At 42.4% G+C, this 19308-nt stretch overlaps 1 protein-coding gene across 1 annotated transcript; it reads left to right on the forward strand.

Moving 5' to 3' along the window:
- The first annotated feature begins 2398 nt into the window (after positions 1–2398).
- Positions 2399–18256, forward strand: DDX24 (DEAD-box helicase 24). The gene is made up of 9 exons (XM_055716274.1): positions 2399–2547; positions 2987–3713; positions 6759–7136; positions 8821–8974; positions 9362–9877; positions 11917–11992; positions 12595–12783; positions 15181–15314; positions 17074–18256. The coding sequence occupies exons 2-9, from the start codon at positions 2993–2995 to the stop codon at positions 17303–17305; spliced, it is 2400 nt and encodes a 799-aa protein (XP_055572249.1). The 5' UTR covers positions 2399–2547; positions 2987–2992; the 3' UTR covers positions 17306–18256.
- Positions 18257–19308: the final 1052 nt, after the last annotated feature.

Here is a 19308-nt window from a genome sequence, read left to right on the forward strand (position 1 = left end):
AAGACCATTCTGAACCTCCAAGTTCATTAGAAATAGGCATGTGCCTTCTTTCAAATTAAGATTTAGTAATAAATAGTCTATAAATAGCATCTAGAGCTCCATACTGATCAAGAAGAAAAGCCAGCTGCATCCACAAATGGATTCTTGAGGAAAAAAATCAGAATACTCCTATGCCTTGTAAAGATATGTCAGTAATTACATTTAAAAACATAATTCAGCATGATTTGGCAAGTCATTTCCATATTCAATTTTTCTTTCAGGACAGAGGTACAAATTCTGAACTATATATGGAGAGATTTTTTACTTTTTATTTGGGATCAACATTAAGTCAGCCACACCAGAATTTGAGAGAAATCTGTTTCCTTTGTTTCTGCTAATATCCAGGGGAAAAAAAAAAAAAAAGAGAGAGAGAGAGATAAAATGGAAAAACTGTAAACCAGCAAAACTGTCACTTACAAATTTGAATCCACACAACCTGGAAGGAAAGATACTTTTAATGAAGGAATGCATAACGACTGCTGAGACCCCTAACTAAACTTGGACATGAAGATGCAGTCACAGCTCCTATCAGTGAGCTAGCACCATCAGTCATTGCTATCTCCAGTTCAGTACTACATAAATAAGGTTTGCTGGTTGAAGTGTTAAAGCTACCGTATCAAATCCTGCTCCCTGAACTTCCTTTGAGATTCTCACTGATTTCAACCGTTTCTTACAAAGCATCAAATGTTCTTTAGCCTTGCTCACATGAGGATATGAAGTGGAAGCAACTCATGTTACGCATTAGCAGGTCATTAACAATGATTACCTGAAGCTGTCCTTGAAAACATTTAATGTGCTTATTTCTGCCTTTAGCCTTACCATATTAAAAAACAATAAAAAGCAAAGCAAGCAACCCTCTGTTTTCCTATATTCTCACAGAACCAAGATACCACAGAGAAGAAATAACTGCAATTGTTGGTGTAATCGCACCTTAATCTACTGTCCTGGTCTGTACCACCTAGAAACCTGTTTTTTCCTCTCTTCCCCATATTTACTCCCAAAAGAAGCTGTTCAGAGTATCAGAGTACCAGCCAATCTTTTAGCAGAAGTAAAAATCTCCCATTATCATAGCATATAATTTCTGATGTCCTCTTTCTACACCCAGATCAAATTGCAAAAAGCACTTGATCACACCAGAGGGAGGGGAAAAAAAAAAAATCATGCTGTGACCTCAATGGTATGCTTGCTTCTATAGCTATTTGCAACTCTTCTCCAAATCGCATTGATTTTCCCACAATACTCTTCTAAACAGGGAATAATAAAGAATACATTAACACATGAGCAAGTATGAATAACAAGTTTTTTTATTGAATGAGCAATGCTAACGACATTCAACCTTATCTGCTAATTTCAGAGTTGAAATTTAAGCGGCCCTTTATGCATTTTTGTCTTGAATTAGATTTATTATGCACACAGTAACACACAAATGATCTATAGAGACGTTTCTATTCCAGAAGAAAATTTTCAGTTGCAGGAAGGTAAACACATTTTGCTATTCCTTCTTAGTCAAGGCTACAGCAGCATGTCTAATCTTCACCTTAGTCTTATTTGTGCTAACAGCACGACAGCTACTGATGTTCCCGTGAAAGATAATCAGTGCCTGATTAGAAAAACCCCATGTTTTTATGGTGATGCGGCTGCCACCATCAGCACTGGCAGTGCAAGGGGGCTGCAAGCCACTGCCTGCCGCTCGCTTTGTGTAACACCTGGGCTGCAGTAACGGGTTATGTCGGTAGTAACGCTAGCAAGGGGACGTTACTCTCCGGTAACCCAAGACGGGAGAGAAGCGGGAGTGCCCTCACGCCCTCACCTGAGCTGCTTACACGTTAGACGGCCCGGCTCCCTCATCTCGCCCGCACCGCCACCGGTAGGAGCCCAGAGCGCTCCTAGGGCCATTACAGCCCCTGAAGTCAGGCCGTGCTGAGAACAGCCCTCACCGCTGGCCGGCTCACACGCTTCACCTCCGACAGAAACGGCGGGCACCGGCGGCTACACACCGCCTCTCGGCACGGCCACCCACGCTCCCCCGACCCCGCCCCACCGGCCGGCTAGGCGAGGGCCCAGCTGGGTGAGAGCCGGGCCGGGGCAGGGCGGGCCGAGCCACCGGACTATCAGGGCGCCCCGTCCCGCCCGGCGGCACCACCCTCCCCGCACAGCCGGGGCGCGTCACCGCAGCCGCTCGCCCCCGAGGCGGCCGCTCCGCAGGCCCGGACCCCCGCCGAGGCCGGCCAGCGTGGCGCGCGCCGCCGGGTAAGCAGGGCCGGGCCCCACCCCCCGCGCCTGCGCAGGCCCCGCCCCCCGCGGGGGCGCACGCGCACGCCGCCCCGGCCTCACGCCGGCCGGCACCGCCCCCGGACACGCGCTCGCCGGCGCGGCGGAGTGACGTCGCGTGGCAATGGCGGCGCCCGGTGGCGCACGCGGCGCGCGGCGGCGTTAGCGGTGCCGTTAGCGGCGGCGGGCAGGGCCTCGCGGGCGCTCTGTGCATCGGTCTGGGGGCTGCTGAGCGCGGTAAGTTCCGGGGTGGGGGGCGGGGCCCTGGGGCTGCAGGCGGTGCGGCCCCGCCGGCTTCCCACGGGTCTCGGCAGGAGCCCGGAGCCCCCGTGCGCGGCGGCGAGGGCTGGGCCGGGGCAGGCGGCGGCCGGGGCAGGCGGCGGCCGGGGCAGGCAGGGCGGGAGCGCTTCGGGGCCGGGGAGTAGGGGGGGGTGGTTATCCGGCGGGTTTGGTTTTATCCCTGGCGCTGTTCCAGGGGCGAGGCTGTAGGCCTGGCCTGTGGTAGCTGTATGCTGTTAATTAATATTAAAATAGCTAAACATTCATATTAACGCTCTTAAAAAAAAAAAAAAAAGGCAAAAAGGCTTGTGCCTTCCCCTTTGTTTGAGTCATCGATGTAGTCCTGATTATTTTTGATCTGATGCGCTGCTCCCCACCCCCACACTTTCTTTTTTAGATAAAAATGAAGACCAGAAAAGGAGGGAGATTTAGATCGCACTTTAAACCGAAACAAAAAGGTATTAAAGTACTAGGAAAATGGAAAACTGTGGAAATCGACCCCAATCTATTTGGGGATGAGGACTTCGGCGATATAGTATGCTTGGAGGAACTTACAGAGTACAAATTAGTAAGTTCTTCCAAAGTAGGGAAAGTAAAAGAGACAAAGAGAAAGGCTGAGAGTGTTTCAGAAGTTAAGGAGGAGGAGGAAGAACCTGTCGTCCCTCCCAAAAAGAAAAAGAAAAACAAGGATTTAAGAAGCAAACCAGATAAAAGTGATGATTCTAACACAGCAGAAGTTGATATGCCAGTTGATAAAGAGGCAAAGTCTAACAAAATAATCGAAGCAGCAGATTGTGAGGCCCATGGACCTGTGGCTGAGAGCACTTCAGACAGAAAGGATGCTCCAAAGAAAAAAAAGGTAGCTAAAAAAAAGGCTTCTCAAGCTCAGGAAGCTTTTCCATCAGTACCTACTTCTAAAAAAGTTAAAAACTGGACAACAGAAGCTTTATCTGCCTCGACTGATCACAAAGCTGATGTGTCTGCATGGAAAAACCTGTTTGTACCTGAAGCAGTGTTGCGTGCCTTGAGCCACCTGGGATTTAGTGCTCCAACTCCTATTCAAGCCTTAGCCTTGCCTTCTGCCATCCGGGATAACATGGATGTTCTTGGTGCTGCCGAAACAGGTACAGATCTGTTAAACCAGTTGTATATGCTGGGAACTTCCCATCTACCCTATTGAAATGCACGTCACGTTTACGAGTTTTTCTATGTAGCAGAAGCAGCATTTATATGTAGGAGAAGAGCTTGTATCTTTGGCATATCCAACATATTAGCAATGATTCATTGGCAAATACTAAAATTTTCTAACTCAGAAACACGGGACATTCCACCTTTACAAAACACGCTGTGCAAAGCTTTGAAGTCTCAATGAGTTTTTATGCTTTTGACAGAAGTCTCTTTTTCTGTTGTTTCTCAAATTGTTTCCTAGTTTGGGAACTGCAAAGTCATACACTGCAAAGACTGGAATTAATGAAACAAACAGGGTCATTTTTCCAGCAGTTTAACTCCTGTGGATGTCCCTGTGCCAAGGCAAAGCAGAGACCTAGGTTCCTCTGAAGATGATTCAGTAGTAGCTTGGAACAGTAAATAAATACTAGGTACCGCGTTAGGCATGAATGTGGCCTAGGCCTTTGTTGTAGCACAACAGGCCCACCCTGTGCTCTGTCTCGGTTTGGCCTGTATATTGTCACCAGCCCTTCTCGCTGCTTGCACTTGAAGTGAGTATTACCTTGATCACTTGAGAGGTATTGTCTCTTGTCCATCTCGTGATCAGCTCATGCCTTTGTCATTGAGCATTGCGAGCCTTCATGAAATTTGTTACAGCTCCTTTTTTACTTGATGCTGTGAAGTCTCAAAGCATTATGTTCACTCTGACTTTTTTTTGCTGCTCGTACCATTGAAATTTTACCATCTTTAGCAGTGCAACGTCTCTTTCCCAAAAAACCCTAAAAATAGGAAGCATGATTGGAAGCTGCCTTGGTTTAAAGGCTTCCTTTGCATTCTTTTCATCTGTTCCTGTTGCCTTATCTCACTGCTTGTCTTGTAAAGCCATTTACTGCTTTTGAGCATGAAGGTATAGTAACTAATAAGATATGCAGTCATTTGCATTTTTATTTTAATCAGAGCTAGGCTGGTGCTATTAGCTTTAATAAGATTAGAAAACCCTGCAGGGAATGTTTTTGAAAATGGAACTGAAAATTAAAATGGTGTTCTTGCACTGCAAAAAGTGCCATTTTGGCAGCGCTGAGGCACAGTTGGTGGGAGGTTGTATTGTTGCTCTCTAATTTCACATTACCCTGAGGTAGTAGGGCTGTGTTTTGCTCTTTTTATTTTCTTCTTTCATGAGAGAAAGCCAGGTTCTTCTCTCCAGAGAGCCCAGTGGATCATCAGTGTTCTGGAGAAACTTGAGAAAAGATGTAGACAACTGTCTGTTAGGAAGCGCTGCAAGCTGGAAGGGGCTGAAGCTATCCAGTTCTTTTTTTTCTACACCCTGCAACGTCTCTTAACATTGGGACAGAGGGAGGAATGTGTCAGGTGAAAGTCCCTTGTGTAGCACTGTAGGGGAGAACGGCAAGATTTTGATACGGCAGTGGATCCCTGTGGAGATCAGATACAGGGAATGTCAGGGCTTATCGTTTTTGCAGTAGGTCTAACTGGCTCTGTTCATTACCTTGCAGAACTAGTGAAGTTTTTGGTTAAGGAACCAAACTGTAAAATCTTACAATCTAAAACTGTTTAAAAGAGCATGAATTGGCTTGAGCTGCTGTAATATCTAGATATACGAAGATTTACTTTTCTCCTGGTTTTGCAGGCCTGGCTGTGGTGTGTGATTCATGTGTCATGAAGATAATGTGCCCCATGAGCTGATTATTTGTTTAATTTTTGGGTGAATCTAGTGCCTGCAGAATAGTCGTGATTATCACAGCCATAATCTAGTTTGAGTGCAGTACTGACACTTGCACCAACCATACTGTATTACATTTAACTCAAGATCAGCAGTGTTCTTCACCTTAAAAACAGATGTTCTGGTAATACAGAATCTTACTGCGTAAGTGCTCTGCAAATCCAGATTATAAATGTTTTCTACTTCAAGTGGAGAAGTCATGAGATCTCCCAGACATGCAGAAAGGTGGGGAAGTGAATACGAGGAGATTTTGCAGCAGTATTGGTCAGGATAATGCCGGTGGTCATAGCTGTATAGTAACTATTACTAAGGTTCTCCCCTAAATAGGCAAAATTCCATGTTGCTGAATTTGGCAAACCATAATGGGTTTGTGATAACGGACAAACAATGCTCAAGGAATTGAGATGCGATCTCCAGAGGACTGCTTGCCAGCAGTGGCCTATTGCAGGAATGGTGTAATAGTGTCTTGTGCTCTGGATGCTGCTTTTGTGACCAATGAGCTGATATTTATGAGAACCTTAACTGGGATGGATGTGTCTACCAGACTTCGCTTAACATCTTTATTCATGACAGATAGTTCAGAAGGGAATATGTGGCATGGATGTGACTTGCAGTTTGGGACAGTGAACCTTTGAAATTAAAGTCAGGGGAGCATTTTTGTGTTTCACAGCCCCCTTCTCTCCAAAGTGGATTATCTGTTTAAAATCAGATATATATGTTTTGATTTGGAAAATGTGAGCTTGTGATAGATCAGGAAATTAGATGGTGGCGTATTTCAAAATACAGTTTCTTAGAAAGTTGTAAACATGGTACTGTAAACTGAAGATGAAAGTGAATCCTTCAAGTACATTCCAGTTTGCCCTTGGCCTCATTTGCTGTTCCTTTATTTGGAGAACACTGATCAGAACTGTCAATTAGGGCATGGTATTCTCCTTACGGGCATACAGTTCTTTAAAAATATCTTGGCTGCAACTGCAGCTTTTAAAAAACAGTTTCAGAACAAATGAATCTGCCTGACCTGCTAGAGATTGGAAAAATACCTGTTCCCTGGGGAGCATGCTATTGGTGCCCTCAGGGAGATGTACAAAGGGAACAGGAGAAAAGATGCTATTGCTGCAAGTTTCTAGTCTTACAAAGATCAAGAGTTTGTGTCTGTTACAACTGTATGTTTCAAGGTCAGTATGTGATTAGATGATGCTTTTCTCATCTTTTCAAATAAATGACTTATTGGTCTATATTATTATTATTGTTTGTTTTTTTTCAGGAAGCGGCAAAACGCTTGCATTTGCAATTCCAATGATTCACTCTGTGCTGCAGTGGCAAAAATCAAATAGCTCAACAAGCAGAAATGACAGTGCTTCTAAAGAGTCCCATCAGCATTATGAAGAAACAAGATGGGAAAGTGAGGGTGAAGTGGAAAAGCTAATCCATCAGCAGGTTGAAGTTAGCGGAGATGAAGATGATGCATCTTTCACAACAGGCTGTGTGAAGGTGCTGGAGAATTTTGACTTTGATTCTGGTGACGAGGCACATACTGTTGGCTCCCATGAAAAGAGACCTCTTTTAGGACTGGTCCTTACTCCCACGAGAGAATTAGCTGTGCAAGTAAAACACCACATTGATGCAGTTGCAAAGTTTACAGGTATGTAGACCCCATGGACCATGTCCCAAATTATGCTGTGTTTGGATCTTGGCATTGGGATTGAGCCAGAATGCATGCCACAGCTTCTTCTGCATCATAAAACTGGGGTGGCTTTTGAAGAGTTAGGGTTCATAGTCACTGATGTTTGAGAAATGCATTGAGATTCTTCAAGGAGATGCATGTGGAAGTAAACAGTTAATGTGGGATATTCTGCTTTAAAATGTTTCTTGAAATAGCTGTTGACTAGTCCTTTAGCAACAGAGAATCGGCACTAGATACCCAGTCACAGCTAACTTGTCCTGGTTTTGAGTAATGTAGGTTATCTATAAAAAATAATTTCATTATGAGTGTATATATATATAATTAAAAAAATAATTTCCCTTTTTGACAGATATATCTATGTAGATAATAGATAGATCAAACTATATATATAAATACATCTGTCTATCAAAAAACTTAAATTATGGCCATAAATTTCGAGGGTAGAAGGCACTGCTTGATTGTCTGATTCACCTATGTGGCAGTTGGGCCACAGCATATTGTTGGGTGACAAGCCTGATGAAAGCAATTCCATTCTGTACCTTTCTTTTCCAGACCAGAGGTCAGCACATCTGTTAAGTGAGTGAGTGAGGATGTGAAACTGTTCAAGTTGAGGAGAATTGGGAAACAACTCCCTACTTCTCCAACAGTAGTAATTGTTTATTTATTGAAAAGGATATTTGTGCAGTGTGTGAGATGTGCTTAAAAGCCTTCTTTTGGTGTCTCTATGTCCTGCTGTGCTCATCAGTCTACAACTGATTACAAAGCTAATTTTAACTCCTAGCCTGAAATAATCAATTTATGTCAGTACGGTTCTGATAGGAGCAGTGGTATTTGTGAGTAAAAATCTGCTGTCCAAGTGATATATCATTGTAGCAGCAAGAGAAAATGTTTTGATGTAGGCTTTCTTTGTTGTCTCAAAGTCACTTTGAAAAAAATGCCCACCTGGAAGCGTGGCGTTCCGCAGGTAGTGGGGAGGAAGGGTCAGTGGTATCTTAGATACTGGAGGAATCTTGCACGGTGGCATTGAGGTTGTCATGGGCTAGCGTATGTTTGTAGAGTAGAGTGAAATAAGCCGTGTGCGGAGTCTGTGCTTCTCTTGCTAAACACCTTTTAGTACCTGAGCAAATTGCTTAAAGCTAACTGAGGGTCTGCGCTAATGTGCGCTCCAGAGAATCATTACTTGGGTGGGAGCCTTCTTGTTTGGATTATTGGGATTGTTCCATAGCAAATGAGCAGTTACTAGCTTGACAAGCATTTCTCAGTCTTATTCTTGGAGGGGCCTGCTTGTTATGAATAACAGGAACACGCTGGTTCATGCAGATAAAATTGGCAAAATAGGAGATTCTGAAGTACAGGTAAACAAAGCTAACAGGTATGGAGGACATACACGATTCTTCCTGCTATTTAAAATGGGTGCACTAAAAGAATATTTTTGGCTTCTAACTATAATGAGGATTTTTCTGTAAAATTGAGGGAATTGGGGTGTGTGTGTTCAGTGTTACATAAACACCCTGAAATTTCCTGGCTAAAATGCTTGCTGAAAGTTGTGGTAGAGACTTTAAAAATACTTCTTTGTCTGGATGTATGTAAAGACATTCACTGATAAATTAGTGAGATAAAAACTATTATTTATATGTTCTAGGCATTAAGACTGCAATTCTAGTTGGAGGCATGGCTGCACAGAAGCAAGAACGTTTACTGAATCGGAAGCCAGAAATTGTAATTGCAACCCCAGGCCGTCTGTGGGAGTTAATTAAAGAGAGACACCCACATCTTTCAAATCTTCGGCAGCTCAGGTAAAGGTGCCTGTTAGGCTAACTGCTGGATACTGAAGGGGGCATCACTGCGTACTGATTACATTTACTAACTGATTAAATAATTTAGACTATGTAAGAGAACTTATGTCTCTGCCAGAGTGTTTATCGACGTGCACACTGGTTATCTTGATAGGCAGAAATGTCAATTAAAGCTAGTAGCAAAACCCTCATTTTTCTTTTAGAAACTTCATTTTTCAAAAGGAAATGTGGAAGACTGCTGTAGCTACCCCAGCATACCTGGTGCTCCTTTGGGTTTTACATGCAAAACTTCCCTTACATGTTTAGCAGGAAAAGTTCTTTTTGAGTGTAGCAGATTTGCGTTTATCTGCACAAGTGTATTTTTATTGTGTGTTTTCTATTTGACAGGTGCCTTGTGATTGATGAAGCAGACCGAATGGTTGAGAAAGGTCACTTCTTAGAGCTGTCTCAGTTGTTGGAAATCTTAAATGATTCACAGTATAACCCTCAACGACAGACTTTCGTTTTTTCTGCCACTTTGACTTTAGTCCATCAGACTCCCACAAGAGTTTTACAGAAGAAGAATGCTAAAAAGATGGACAAGAAGACCAAACTAGAATTGTTAATGGAAAAAGTAGGAATAAAGGGCAAACCCAAAGTAATAGACTTAACAAGGAAAGAGGCTACTGTTGAGACTCTGACAGAAACCAGAATCCACTGTAATACAAATGAGAAGGACTATTATCTCTATTACTTCCTTCTCCAGTACCCAGGAAGAACCATGGTCTTTGCAAACAGCATAGACTGCATAAAGCGCCTCACTTCTCTCCTTACAATCTTAAATTGTGATCCTCTTCCTTTGCATGCCAACATGCACCAAAAGCAAAGGCTGAAAAACCTGGAAAGGTTTGCTGAGCGAGAGAGGTGAGTTATTTTCTACTTACTAGTAGAGAAAAAAGAAATCATGTAAAGGGTAGTGGGGAGAGAGAACAGGTCTTTCAGAGTAGGAGCAGGTTGAGGGAGTTAGCTGGGGATGTGAGTACCCTGTTCATGAGTCCAGGTTATTAACGATTAAGGATGAGATTTCGCCTGATGGTTGAGGTGGTGAACTGGAGTGAGTTCAGTGAGGGACCACCAAGGTAGTCAGGAAGCACTGGTTTTGCAAGGGGAGAGGCTGAGGGCACTGGGCTTATGTCACCTGGGAAAAGTGTGTGTAAGTTGAAACGTGCGGTTCAGGCTATATAAGAAAGAACTTTTTCTCTGTGAAGACAGACAAGCACTGGAACAGGCTGCTCATTCGTTGAGGCTTTTTTTAAGGCTCAATTGGATAAAACCCTGAGCAGCCTGGTCCAGACTTATAATTCATCCTGCTTTGAGGAGGTTGGACAAGAGACCTTCTGAGGTCCCTTTGAGCCTGAATTATCTTGTGGTCATCTGGCAGCTCATTGCTGCTGAAGGAGCTGTCATTTGCCCTGTTTTCAGCCAGATACTTTTATAACCATCCTGCACATCTCTTTGCCCTGTGCCCTGGCTGTGCAGCTCACTTGATCCTGCTGTAAGTTGTTTCATTTCACTAAGCCATCAGAAAACTAACCACCTTTTGCTGGGTTAGGGCTTTGTGGGTTTAGTTAGATAAATAGCTTCGTCTGGGTCAAGGTATCCTACAGCAATGCAAGAGAAGGGGCAGTTGAGTTGTGCCTTTCAGCAGCAGTGGGCGCTCAGGTTTACCCAGGCAGTCCTATCCTGCCATTTTAAGAATTATTGTTTCCTGCTGGCTTTGGGATGGCCTTTGAGAGGAAGTTCGTGGTTTCAGTGCTTCCATAATCCAGAAGCCTCCCAGCGTAGTCCTGCTGTGAAGTGCTGTGTGCTGTCAGACTGCATGGAAATTTGTACCGTGGTAATAGACTTAGGCAGAGAGAAGAGAGGTTGAATTGCAGTGACAGATCTGCAGCATCCCTTGGCAAAATGTAGTATCAACAGCATTGGCCGAGGCCACATGGGGTGTTTTCAGAGACTGCAGATTTTCAAGGCAAGAAGAAATCTATGAGACCATCTATCACAGCCTCCTGCAGGTTGCAAGCAGTAGAATTTTCTCTGTTTATTTCTGCTTTGAACCTTGTAGCAATAGAGTATGCTGTCAGATGCCGTAAAATCTTAACAAATTGCTGTTACCTACAAGTAACTTGATTCAGTTTCTGGGAGATTTTTTAAAAACTAATTATTTCATACCCTAGGGAGACTTTAATCTCTCTAGTAGGCTGTTTATGTAGAAGAATGACTTCTTTTGAGTTCTTAATTTCTAGGGTTAAAGGAGAAATACTAATTGTCAGAACAGAATCCCCCCCTTATATTTCTACTGAGAGAACTTATTTGAGGGCAACTTGGTAGAAGATATTTCAGCTGCAAAAAGCTGTTAATTAAATCTATAATGTTAATAATGTGATTTTTCTCAGCTGGTGAAACTTGTAATAACCTGTCTGTCCTGCCAAAAGATCAACTGTGTTGTTAATGGTATGGTCATGTCAGGCTAAAGATGTGTTTAAACCCAGTCTGAGCAGACCACTGTAAAAGGTAATGAAAGTGAGCATACCTGCCTTCCAGGTGGTTGGATTAGGTCATTGAATAGTGATTTGCACTAGCATTCCTGTGAGCTGGGAGAGAATAAAAGCATAGGAAAACAGGATCAAGCAAGGTGGTGAAATTCTTTATTGGAAACAGAATAGACCTGCTGAATGTAACATTTGCATTTTTTTCTTTTAAGAATTGCTGTTTCAAGACTGCCTCTGTAATACTGGGTACCCTTTTCTGTACGGGCAAACAAACAGCATATTTCCAGCAGATGATACAGTACAAATCTGTTCTTTAAAATGCTGTGGTAGAATTCTAGGTTGCTGTGTTTCATGTTCCTTGGCAAATGGTTTACTTTTCAGTTTTATGTTCATTCAGTGTTCTCACTTTCTCAGCTGTGTCCTCCTGACAACAGATGTTGCAGCTCGTGGTCTTGATATTCCCAATGTGCAGCATGTCATCCACTACCAGGTTAAATATTTTTAATATTTTTTCTTTCACTGTTTTGATTTTGAAATAAGCTTTTGCTGATCCAAACCCTGAACACTATAAAGCTGTGATTCTCTGTCCTGTGTATAGTATAGTCCCAAGTACAGAGATTTAATCACTATTAATTTAACTCTCCTTAGTGCTTTGTACTTAAGGCTATCATTGCTGCAGTGACTGACTGTAGTAGGTAGCACTTCATGAGTGCATGATTATATATGAGAAATGATGTAACAGATATCATTCTCCTTGTTTTTTGCTTAACTTCAGTATACAAAGATGTCAAATGACTCAGCCCTGTAGCTCCTCTCTGAGGACACATACAATTTTTTTCCTGCTTTGCAAGGAAATGACAGAGGGTCAGAAGTTAGGAGAGACTCACAAAAGATTGTGCAAGGAAGAATACTGGACCAGAGAACAAAAAATGTGTCCTGACATCATCTTTTAGGTTACCTTCAGCTATGTTACATGCAATGCTCCATGTGTATATTAAAAACCAGTATTCTCTGGCAACCTCTTGGCAAAAGCATGACAGGCTGCTGCTAGCTTTCCATGCCCAGCTTAATGGTTTCTCTGAATCTTTGCAGGTCCCTCGTACGTCTGAGTTGTATGTACACAGAAGTGGCAGGACAGCCCGAGCTGCCAATGAAGGCCTTAGCCTATTGCTCATCGGCCCTGATGACCTGATGAATTTTAGGAAAATCTATAAAACATTGCAGAAAAGTGAAGAGCTGCCATTTTTTCCAGTTGAAACCAAGTGCATGACTTCTGTCAAGGTAAAGAAGCAACAATCTCTTTGCAACTTGAGCAGGTGCTTGCTTACTTACATTATTGCATTGCCCATCGCTTTCTTCCTGGTTTCAGGTGAAATCGACTCTTCAGGACCTGGATTTGAAAATGAAGTTGATCACACTATCTTTTTTTAAGCAATATTTGTGATTTCTCCTCAATAACTAGCCCAAGAAAAGTGTTCAAACATAAACATCACATGTTTCTTGAATGTTATTATGAGGAGCTTCTGACTAGATTCCCAAAAACAGTACAGGGAAGGGAATATGTTTTGTGGCTGGGGAGCAGGGATGGCTCTGTTAAGTACGTTGTTTATAGCCTCTTGTGTTAGTAAGACTAGAGAACAGTAGCAGGTCCGCAGATCTTCAGTGGTCTTCATCTGCCTCAGTTGAAGTAGTGAGTTTTCTGCTTTTCTAAAAGTTCCTATACTTTGAGGCCACAGCTGCCATTGAACCCTGTCAAGCTACGTGTGTTTCATTTTTCTAGGTTATTGCCCGTTTTAAGGAGAATTTGGTCATTCATGAACTCACAAGATAGACAGTAGTTAGGATTTAGAAAACAACGTATTTCAGAAAGCATCTGGTCACCACAGATTTTTCTACTTCTCATGTCTCAGCAGTCTCTGTAACAGTTTGGGTGACATCAGCCATGTACAAATGGGGCATATTTAAATATTGCATTTGAAAGGAATCTGGCTGGGTTTGGAGTGTGTGAATATTGTACAATCATTGAGAACAGGAGAAAAATGCAAGCAGCCAGATAATGCAACGGATACCTTCCTTATAGTATTCTGGTTCATGCTTATCCAGTTGGCTTGGACTGAGCCCAGGGTCTGCCCCAGTGGCAGCAGTGGTATCCTCACCGTGGGGATAATGTCAGCAAGTTTCAGAGCCCAAGCTTGCTGTAAATGGGGTATTTAGTGTGAATCTTTCAGGAGATGCAGCTTCCTGAAAGAGGAAGAAAATCAAAGAAATGCTTCCACAGACTCATTTTTCTCCTCTTGGTAGTAACAAAGAGAGTTTGGCTTTTATTTTTTTTTCCCTCAACCCCCCCACAAATGTTTCTGGTTAATGAAATAAATCTGTTGTTTTTAGAGTGTTTCTTCAGAGGTCCCTTCTGTGTTTCTTGACGACTAGTTCTTGGCTCTTATCATGCTCTATCAATTAATGGGCAAATAAATATTGTTTACATACTTAAATTTTCCTGCCACCATCTCACAATCTTCTCTTCTATCCATAATAGTGCTCCTCTCCCCGGAAAAGATGTCTTTGTAATTGTAGTTGCAGGACTTCAGCCTCCTAGGTCCTTCATATGGTCAGGTCTCATTTAACTTTGCCCTGGGCTTAATCACAAAGCCATTGTAGTTGGGACCAATAGTGCTGCTGGTTCTTTATGTCCCTTTGGCACATTCCTTCCCTGGTTCTGCATGCCTGCCTTCAAGTTCAGGAGAAGTCTGAAGGGATTTCATGCTTAAGAGGAGTAGAATTGGGGAACCAGGGTAGAGGGGAGACTGAAAGTGGACTCAAGTTTTACAAAGATGTTTCTTTGTAAAGTTTCTTGTAATGATGTAAGAAGTGACTGACTTGTTTTATTAGACCACTGCATGTTTTAATTTCCTCTTTCTCTGCATCTTCATTATCCTGGCAGTTCTGTCTGGTGCTGTTAACTGTGTAGCACCAGACTATTCAATTGAGGTGGTCAGGGTGTACTGCACAGGGTTTGTTTTGTGTAACTGCAGGCACATTCCAAACAGCAGAACTTTGTTTCATTATTGTTTACTGTCAGTGCAGATTTTCTTGGCATAATGAATTAGTTATTTGAGACAGCTTGGCCCAGCTGGAAGGCTGCAGGTCAGGTTAGGTTTGCTGGACGTCTTTGTTCCACCTGTGTGTAGCAGGGAAGGAGGACAGGACATTTTGTCCTGTGCCTGAACAACATGCAGGTGCATTTCTGAGAACATAACTCCTTCCATATGGCCTGCAGGCACTTCTTCAGAGTAGGATGAAGCTAGTGGTTGTCCTTTATTGCCGAGACTAGTAACTTCAAGATCCAGCTGTGCTATGTAAATATGTAACTTGGAAATGATAGGTATTTAAATCATGATTTGCCCTTGATGTCTCTGAAGTGTTTGCAATGATTCGCTTAACATTCAGGCATGTTTAGTGGCTGAGATGTTTTAGAAGTCAGATTCTATCATGGATGTGAAGAAGGAAAACCCTTTAGCAAATGATTACATGTCTTTGTGACATGGGACATCTGCTGGGACACCAAAAAGTGTCTCTGTACCTCAGTTGCGTTGGAATGCATGCTCTGAAACACTGATTCTGGTGAAGTGACCCACATTTAAACCTGATCATACTGTCTAAAATGTACTTTTGTTGCAGGAGCGGATGAATTTGGCACGGCAGATTGAGAAGGCAGAATTTTTCAACAGTCGAGCAAAGCAGCACAACTCGTGGCTCCAGCAAGCAGCAGAGGCTCTTGAGATTGATCTTGATGATGACATGTTTATGGGCAAGTAAAAATCCTTGTTTAAGGGCGTGCTCAGCTGATCCCATAGCTGCTTCTGGTATCCAGAAGAAGCCTCACCATGACAGAGAAACTCTTAAAACCTGCAGGACAGAAGGGGAAGGAAAGGAGTGTCATTACTTTGTATGTGGTGGTGCTGGTGTTTTCAGGATGGGCGTGCAGTAGTTAGTCCTGGAGCTGAGGGAGCGAGGTGTGACAATTCTGGCAAATCAAAGGCAAGTCCACATGTCATAAGACAAGAACTGTTTAGGTTCCGGCAAATATTTTAGGGTAATCTTAACAGCCTTATATGCCCCCTCTGTGTCAAAGAAAAAGCTGTTTCTCCACTTCTGCTTATCTCTCCCACCCCACCGGTAGTCAGGCATCAGGACAGGAGCCTGACAGCTCTGTGTGGGAACACCCAGGAAGCACTAGCAAACACCAAAAATTATGTGAGCCTTACGTAGGTTGAGTTGTGTGGGCTAAATGGCCAATACTTACATTTAAGTTGCCGAGGTTTTTGGTGGTCTGTTAGAGGTAAATGATTTCTTCTATTTTTAAAATTCAATGTTGTGCAGGCTGTGCCCGAGAGAATGTGTAGGGCTGTGCAAATACAGGTACTTATTAGTTCAATGCCGTGAAGTTTTGCAATGTTTAGATGCACTGTAAAATACCGCGTTGTGTTCAAATTTTAGGAGCTAAAGGTATGATTTCCTACCAGTTCTTTGAAGGCATGCTGAATAGGGGTGCTGCCTGGGTCACTTCAGCTTAAGCTGTCTCTAACCTGTTAGCTGCTAAATATGCAGATGCCTTAATTTTGAAGCATGTTCATATTAATTTTTTTCTTTCCTTTGACTCGTGGCTGGACTAGTTTGTTCTTAGCCACTTTGCAAGCAAACAGTAATCGGCTCTGTCCAAACTGCAGGAGCACTCTCAGATAATTAGCACTCTGCTGTCTTGTTTTGACATAATGTGAGTATGCTGTGCTTTGGCGTGAGTTCCAAAACAGCACATCCAGTCCAAGTTGTGGCTCTCAAGCAAAGCACTTTGTAATTGCCACCCAGAATCTTGCCAAATTCATGCTTTAAAATGTATTCAGTCTCCGATTCTTCTGTAGCTTGTTTGAGACAATAAAATCTTGGTCATTCCTCCCATAAATGAAATGCCTCTGATGCTGTTACAAAGGATTTAGTAATATCCTTTCAATTTACATTACAGCAACCTTGATATCATTTATTCTCTCCTGTTCAGGAGACCCTATTAAAATATCTCAAGTCTTTCTTATGTTATGCTTTCTCCTATGTTCTTAAATCTGAGCACCTAACTGTTTTTTATGTATAAGAAACAAAGGGCATCCTGTGTTGCAGTTGCTGAAATGAGGCATGCCTAAAGGAATGAAATACTCGGAAGAATCTTCTGCCCCAGATGGAAGCCCTGGGTTAATACTTTATGTTCTAGGCCCCCTTTTCTTTTGTTCCCAAGTCTGTTCTGGGTTGAGAGCCAACTGAATGATTTAGCAGAATGATACCTGGGCTGTAGTTACTCAGTAGTCAGGATTCTTCTTGATCTTGTTATCTTGTGGACAGCCTGGGTGATCTAAAAGTGTCATAGATGACTGGAAGACTGTATGGGAGTTGTATGACCTTGTTAGAGAGAGAAAGATGAGATTAGCATCTGCCTCTAGCACTACAAAAGCCTGGTTGAAGAGGCCAGTGCAAGTTACTGTCTTTTTGTAACTTTCTATATCTTTGATTTCTGCCCCAAGGAAGAAAAACTAGTGAGCAAGAAGAAAGCCAGAAGCAAAAGATGCTGAAGGGGATGAAAAAACAACTAAAACATATGTTGTCCCAGCCACTGTTTAAAGTCCTTATGAAAACGAAGTACCCAACACAGTCTGGAAAACTACTTGTGCCTCAGACATCAGTGGGCATTTCAGAATCTGCTCTGTGTACCGTGTCCAAACAACAAGCCAAGAAGAAGAAATCAATAAAATTAAATTAGGTAACTGAGCAAGATCACTCAGTGACAGAAGCAAGGACAACCCTTATCAAGGCTGTCACTGCTTATGGAGGAGCTCAGCTAGAAGACACGTAGTATCAGAGGATGGTGCCTGTGTCTTGGTTTTGCAGGCACAAAGGAAAATGTTGATTTAAAAGGCTCTGTTAACGTGCAGTTGGTTACTTACTATTGAGTCTTGTTTTGGATCTTGTTTTCTTATGCTCATACTTATTTTTTCTTACTCTCTGTATTGATAGAAGTTAATAAGTTTTGAAATAATTCTGTTTATTACTCCTTTTTGTGAGATTGATAAAAGTTACTGGGTGAAATTTCACTGTGGGCATACTGTAATGATAAAACTTAATTTGAATTTTCATGTCCTTAAAGGACAGGCAAAGATAGGCTGTATACAGTCTGAATAGAATCTGAACTGGTGGTAATGGGAGGTTTGGCTTTTACTGCAGCTACTTCAGTGAGAAAGGCAGCGAATATAGGTAGTGTTACCAGCGAGTCTACAATTCTGGTTATGGATATCTCTCCCAGTTTTCTTTCTCCTCTGATGATAATATTTCTCTGTTCTGTTCTCCTGGGTCTAATTTCCTTAGTCCTGTGTTAATATGTTTTAGTTTGTGCAAAAAAAGTAAAGGTGGCAATGGGCTGACCTTGGGAGATACGTATATTTTTGAGGAAGAAGTGTTGCTACTTGGTGTTTTCTTAATTAATATTTGGAGTTAAGTCTGTATTTGAACACGTTAGAACCATGACCTTTGCTTTAATGGAAAAAATGATGTTGTGAAATGTCACTTTTGAAGAGTACTTCCTAATAATTGTGCTTTTAAATCATTTAAACCTGACCTGGGAAAACAATTTTTTAAATTATTATAAAAAATATTTCAGAAAATTATATTTTGAAGTTTTGTTAAATGATATCTGCTATAAAACCCAAAGCCTGTGTCTGTTTTCAGTTAGTTGAGATTTCTGAATTCCTCATAGCTGATGCTGTTTGCACTTAGCGGTCAAGGAGAGGCGGAAAAGCACCCAAAAGTTTGAGGCATGGCAGTGGGTTCTGTATTGGTGGGAGCACAGGGAACCTTGACCTGCCAGCTCTACGTTGGGCTGAGTTTTTGTCTCATACAGTACAGAATAGAACCAGTGTCACTGCTGTGATAGGAGGTACCAGTTTGCTCAGCTGGTCAAAGAGAAATGTGTGGAGTTGAGTGCCCCCTCCAACCACTTGCTGGTTGTGTAAGAGCAGCAAACTCTGCACTTTCATCTATGCAAATAAGTGAAGCCCCCTCCCCCATCTCTGGAGGGCTTTTCTCTTGCTTCCTTGCGTTACTGAAGAAGAGCTGTGAGAATTTAATCATAAGCATGCAGAGCTTATCAATTATGTATGAAGCTCTCCCTGCAACATACTGTCTCATGCCCTTTGAGTAGAGGGGGTAAGGTTTTTTGGGGGAAGAGTTGGTAAGCTTTTGTTTCCTCACCCATGTGAAAAGATGACACACTTAGGGGTTAATGTGACATCTGAAAAATAAAACCAAGAATTTAAATAAATTTGCTTGTAAGGAAAGCTGAAGAAAGGAACTAAGCAAAGGCAAGCATGCCCTCATTCCTTTTCTGTGCCATTTTAATCACATTCTTACATTATGGAAAGGGAACTTGCACTGGGTTTGCATCCCTGAAGGGATTGAAGACCAGGTGGACCTTTCTGCATCTTCTGATGTATTTTTGCTTACAATTCATCAGCAAAATCAAGGCTGGATTCTGACATGAACTCTGCATCTTCTCCACTGTCTGAAAACCTGCATAAGGTAGGACAGTTTTGGCAATTTCTAATTCCAAATGATCATGAGGAGAGCTCAGCTGGGTGGACAATGAGAGTATCGTTACTTCCTCTCCATCACTGCTGTGAAGTTTTTCAGCTGCTTCTGTTTCCCTGTGTTTAACCACCTAGTTAGTTCTCACTTCCAGTCCACTGCCTTGCTAAGTCTCTTCAAGATGGA

The sequence above is a fragment of the Falco cherrug genome, chromosome 7 (assembly GCF_023634085.1).
Source record: "Falco cherrug isolate bFalChe1 chromosome 7, bFalChe1.pri, whole genome shotgun sequence".
NCBI classification, from domain to species: Eukaryota; Metazoa; Chordata; class Aves; order Falconiformes; family Falconidae; genus Falco; species Falco cherrug.

What these genes read in the sequence shown, in the direction of transcription:
- DDX24 (XM_055716274.1), top strand. Translation starts at nt 2,993, where the DNA reads ATGAAGACCAGAAAAGGAGGGAGATTTAGATCGCACTTTAAACCGAAA. An exon ending in TCTTGGTGCTGCCGAAACAG is followed by an intron (nt 3,714 to 6,758) that starts GTACAGATCTGT and finishes GTTTTTTTTCAG; the next exon opens with GAAGCGGCAAAACGCTTGCA. An exon ending in AGTGCATGACTTCTGTCAAG is followed by an intron (nt 12,784 to 15,180) that starts GTAAAGAAGCAA and finishes CTTTTGTTGCAG; the next exon opens with GAGCGGATGAATTTGGCACG.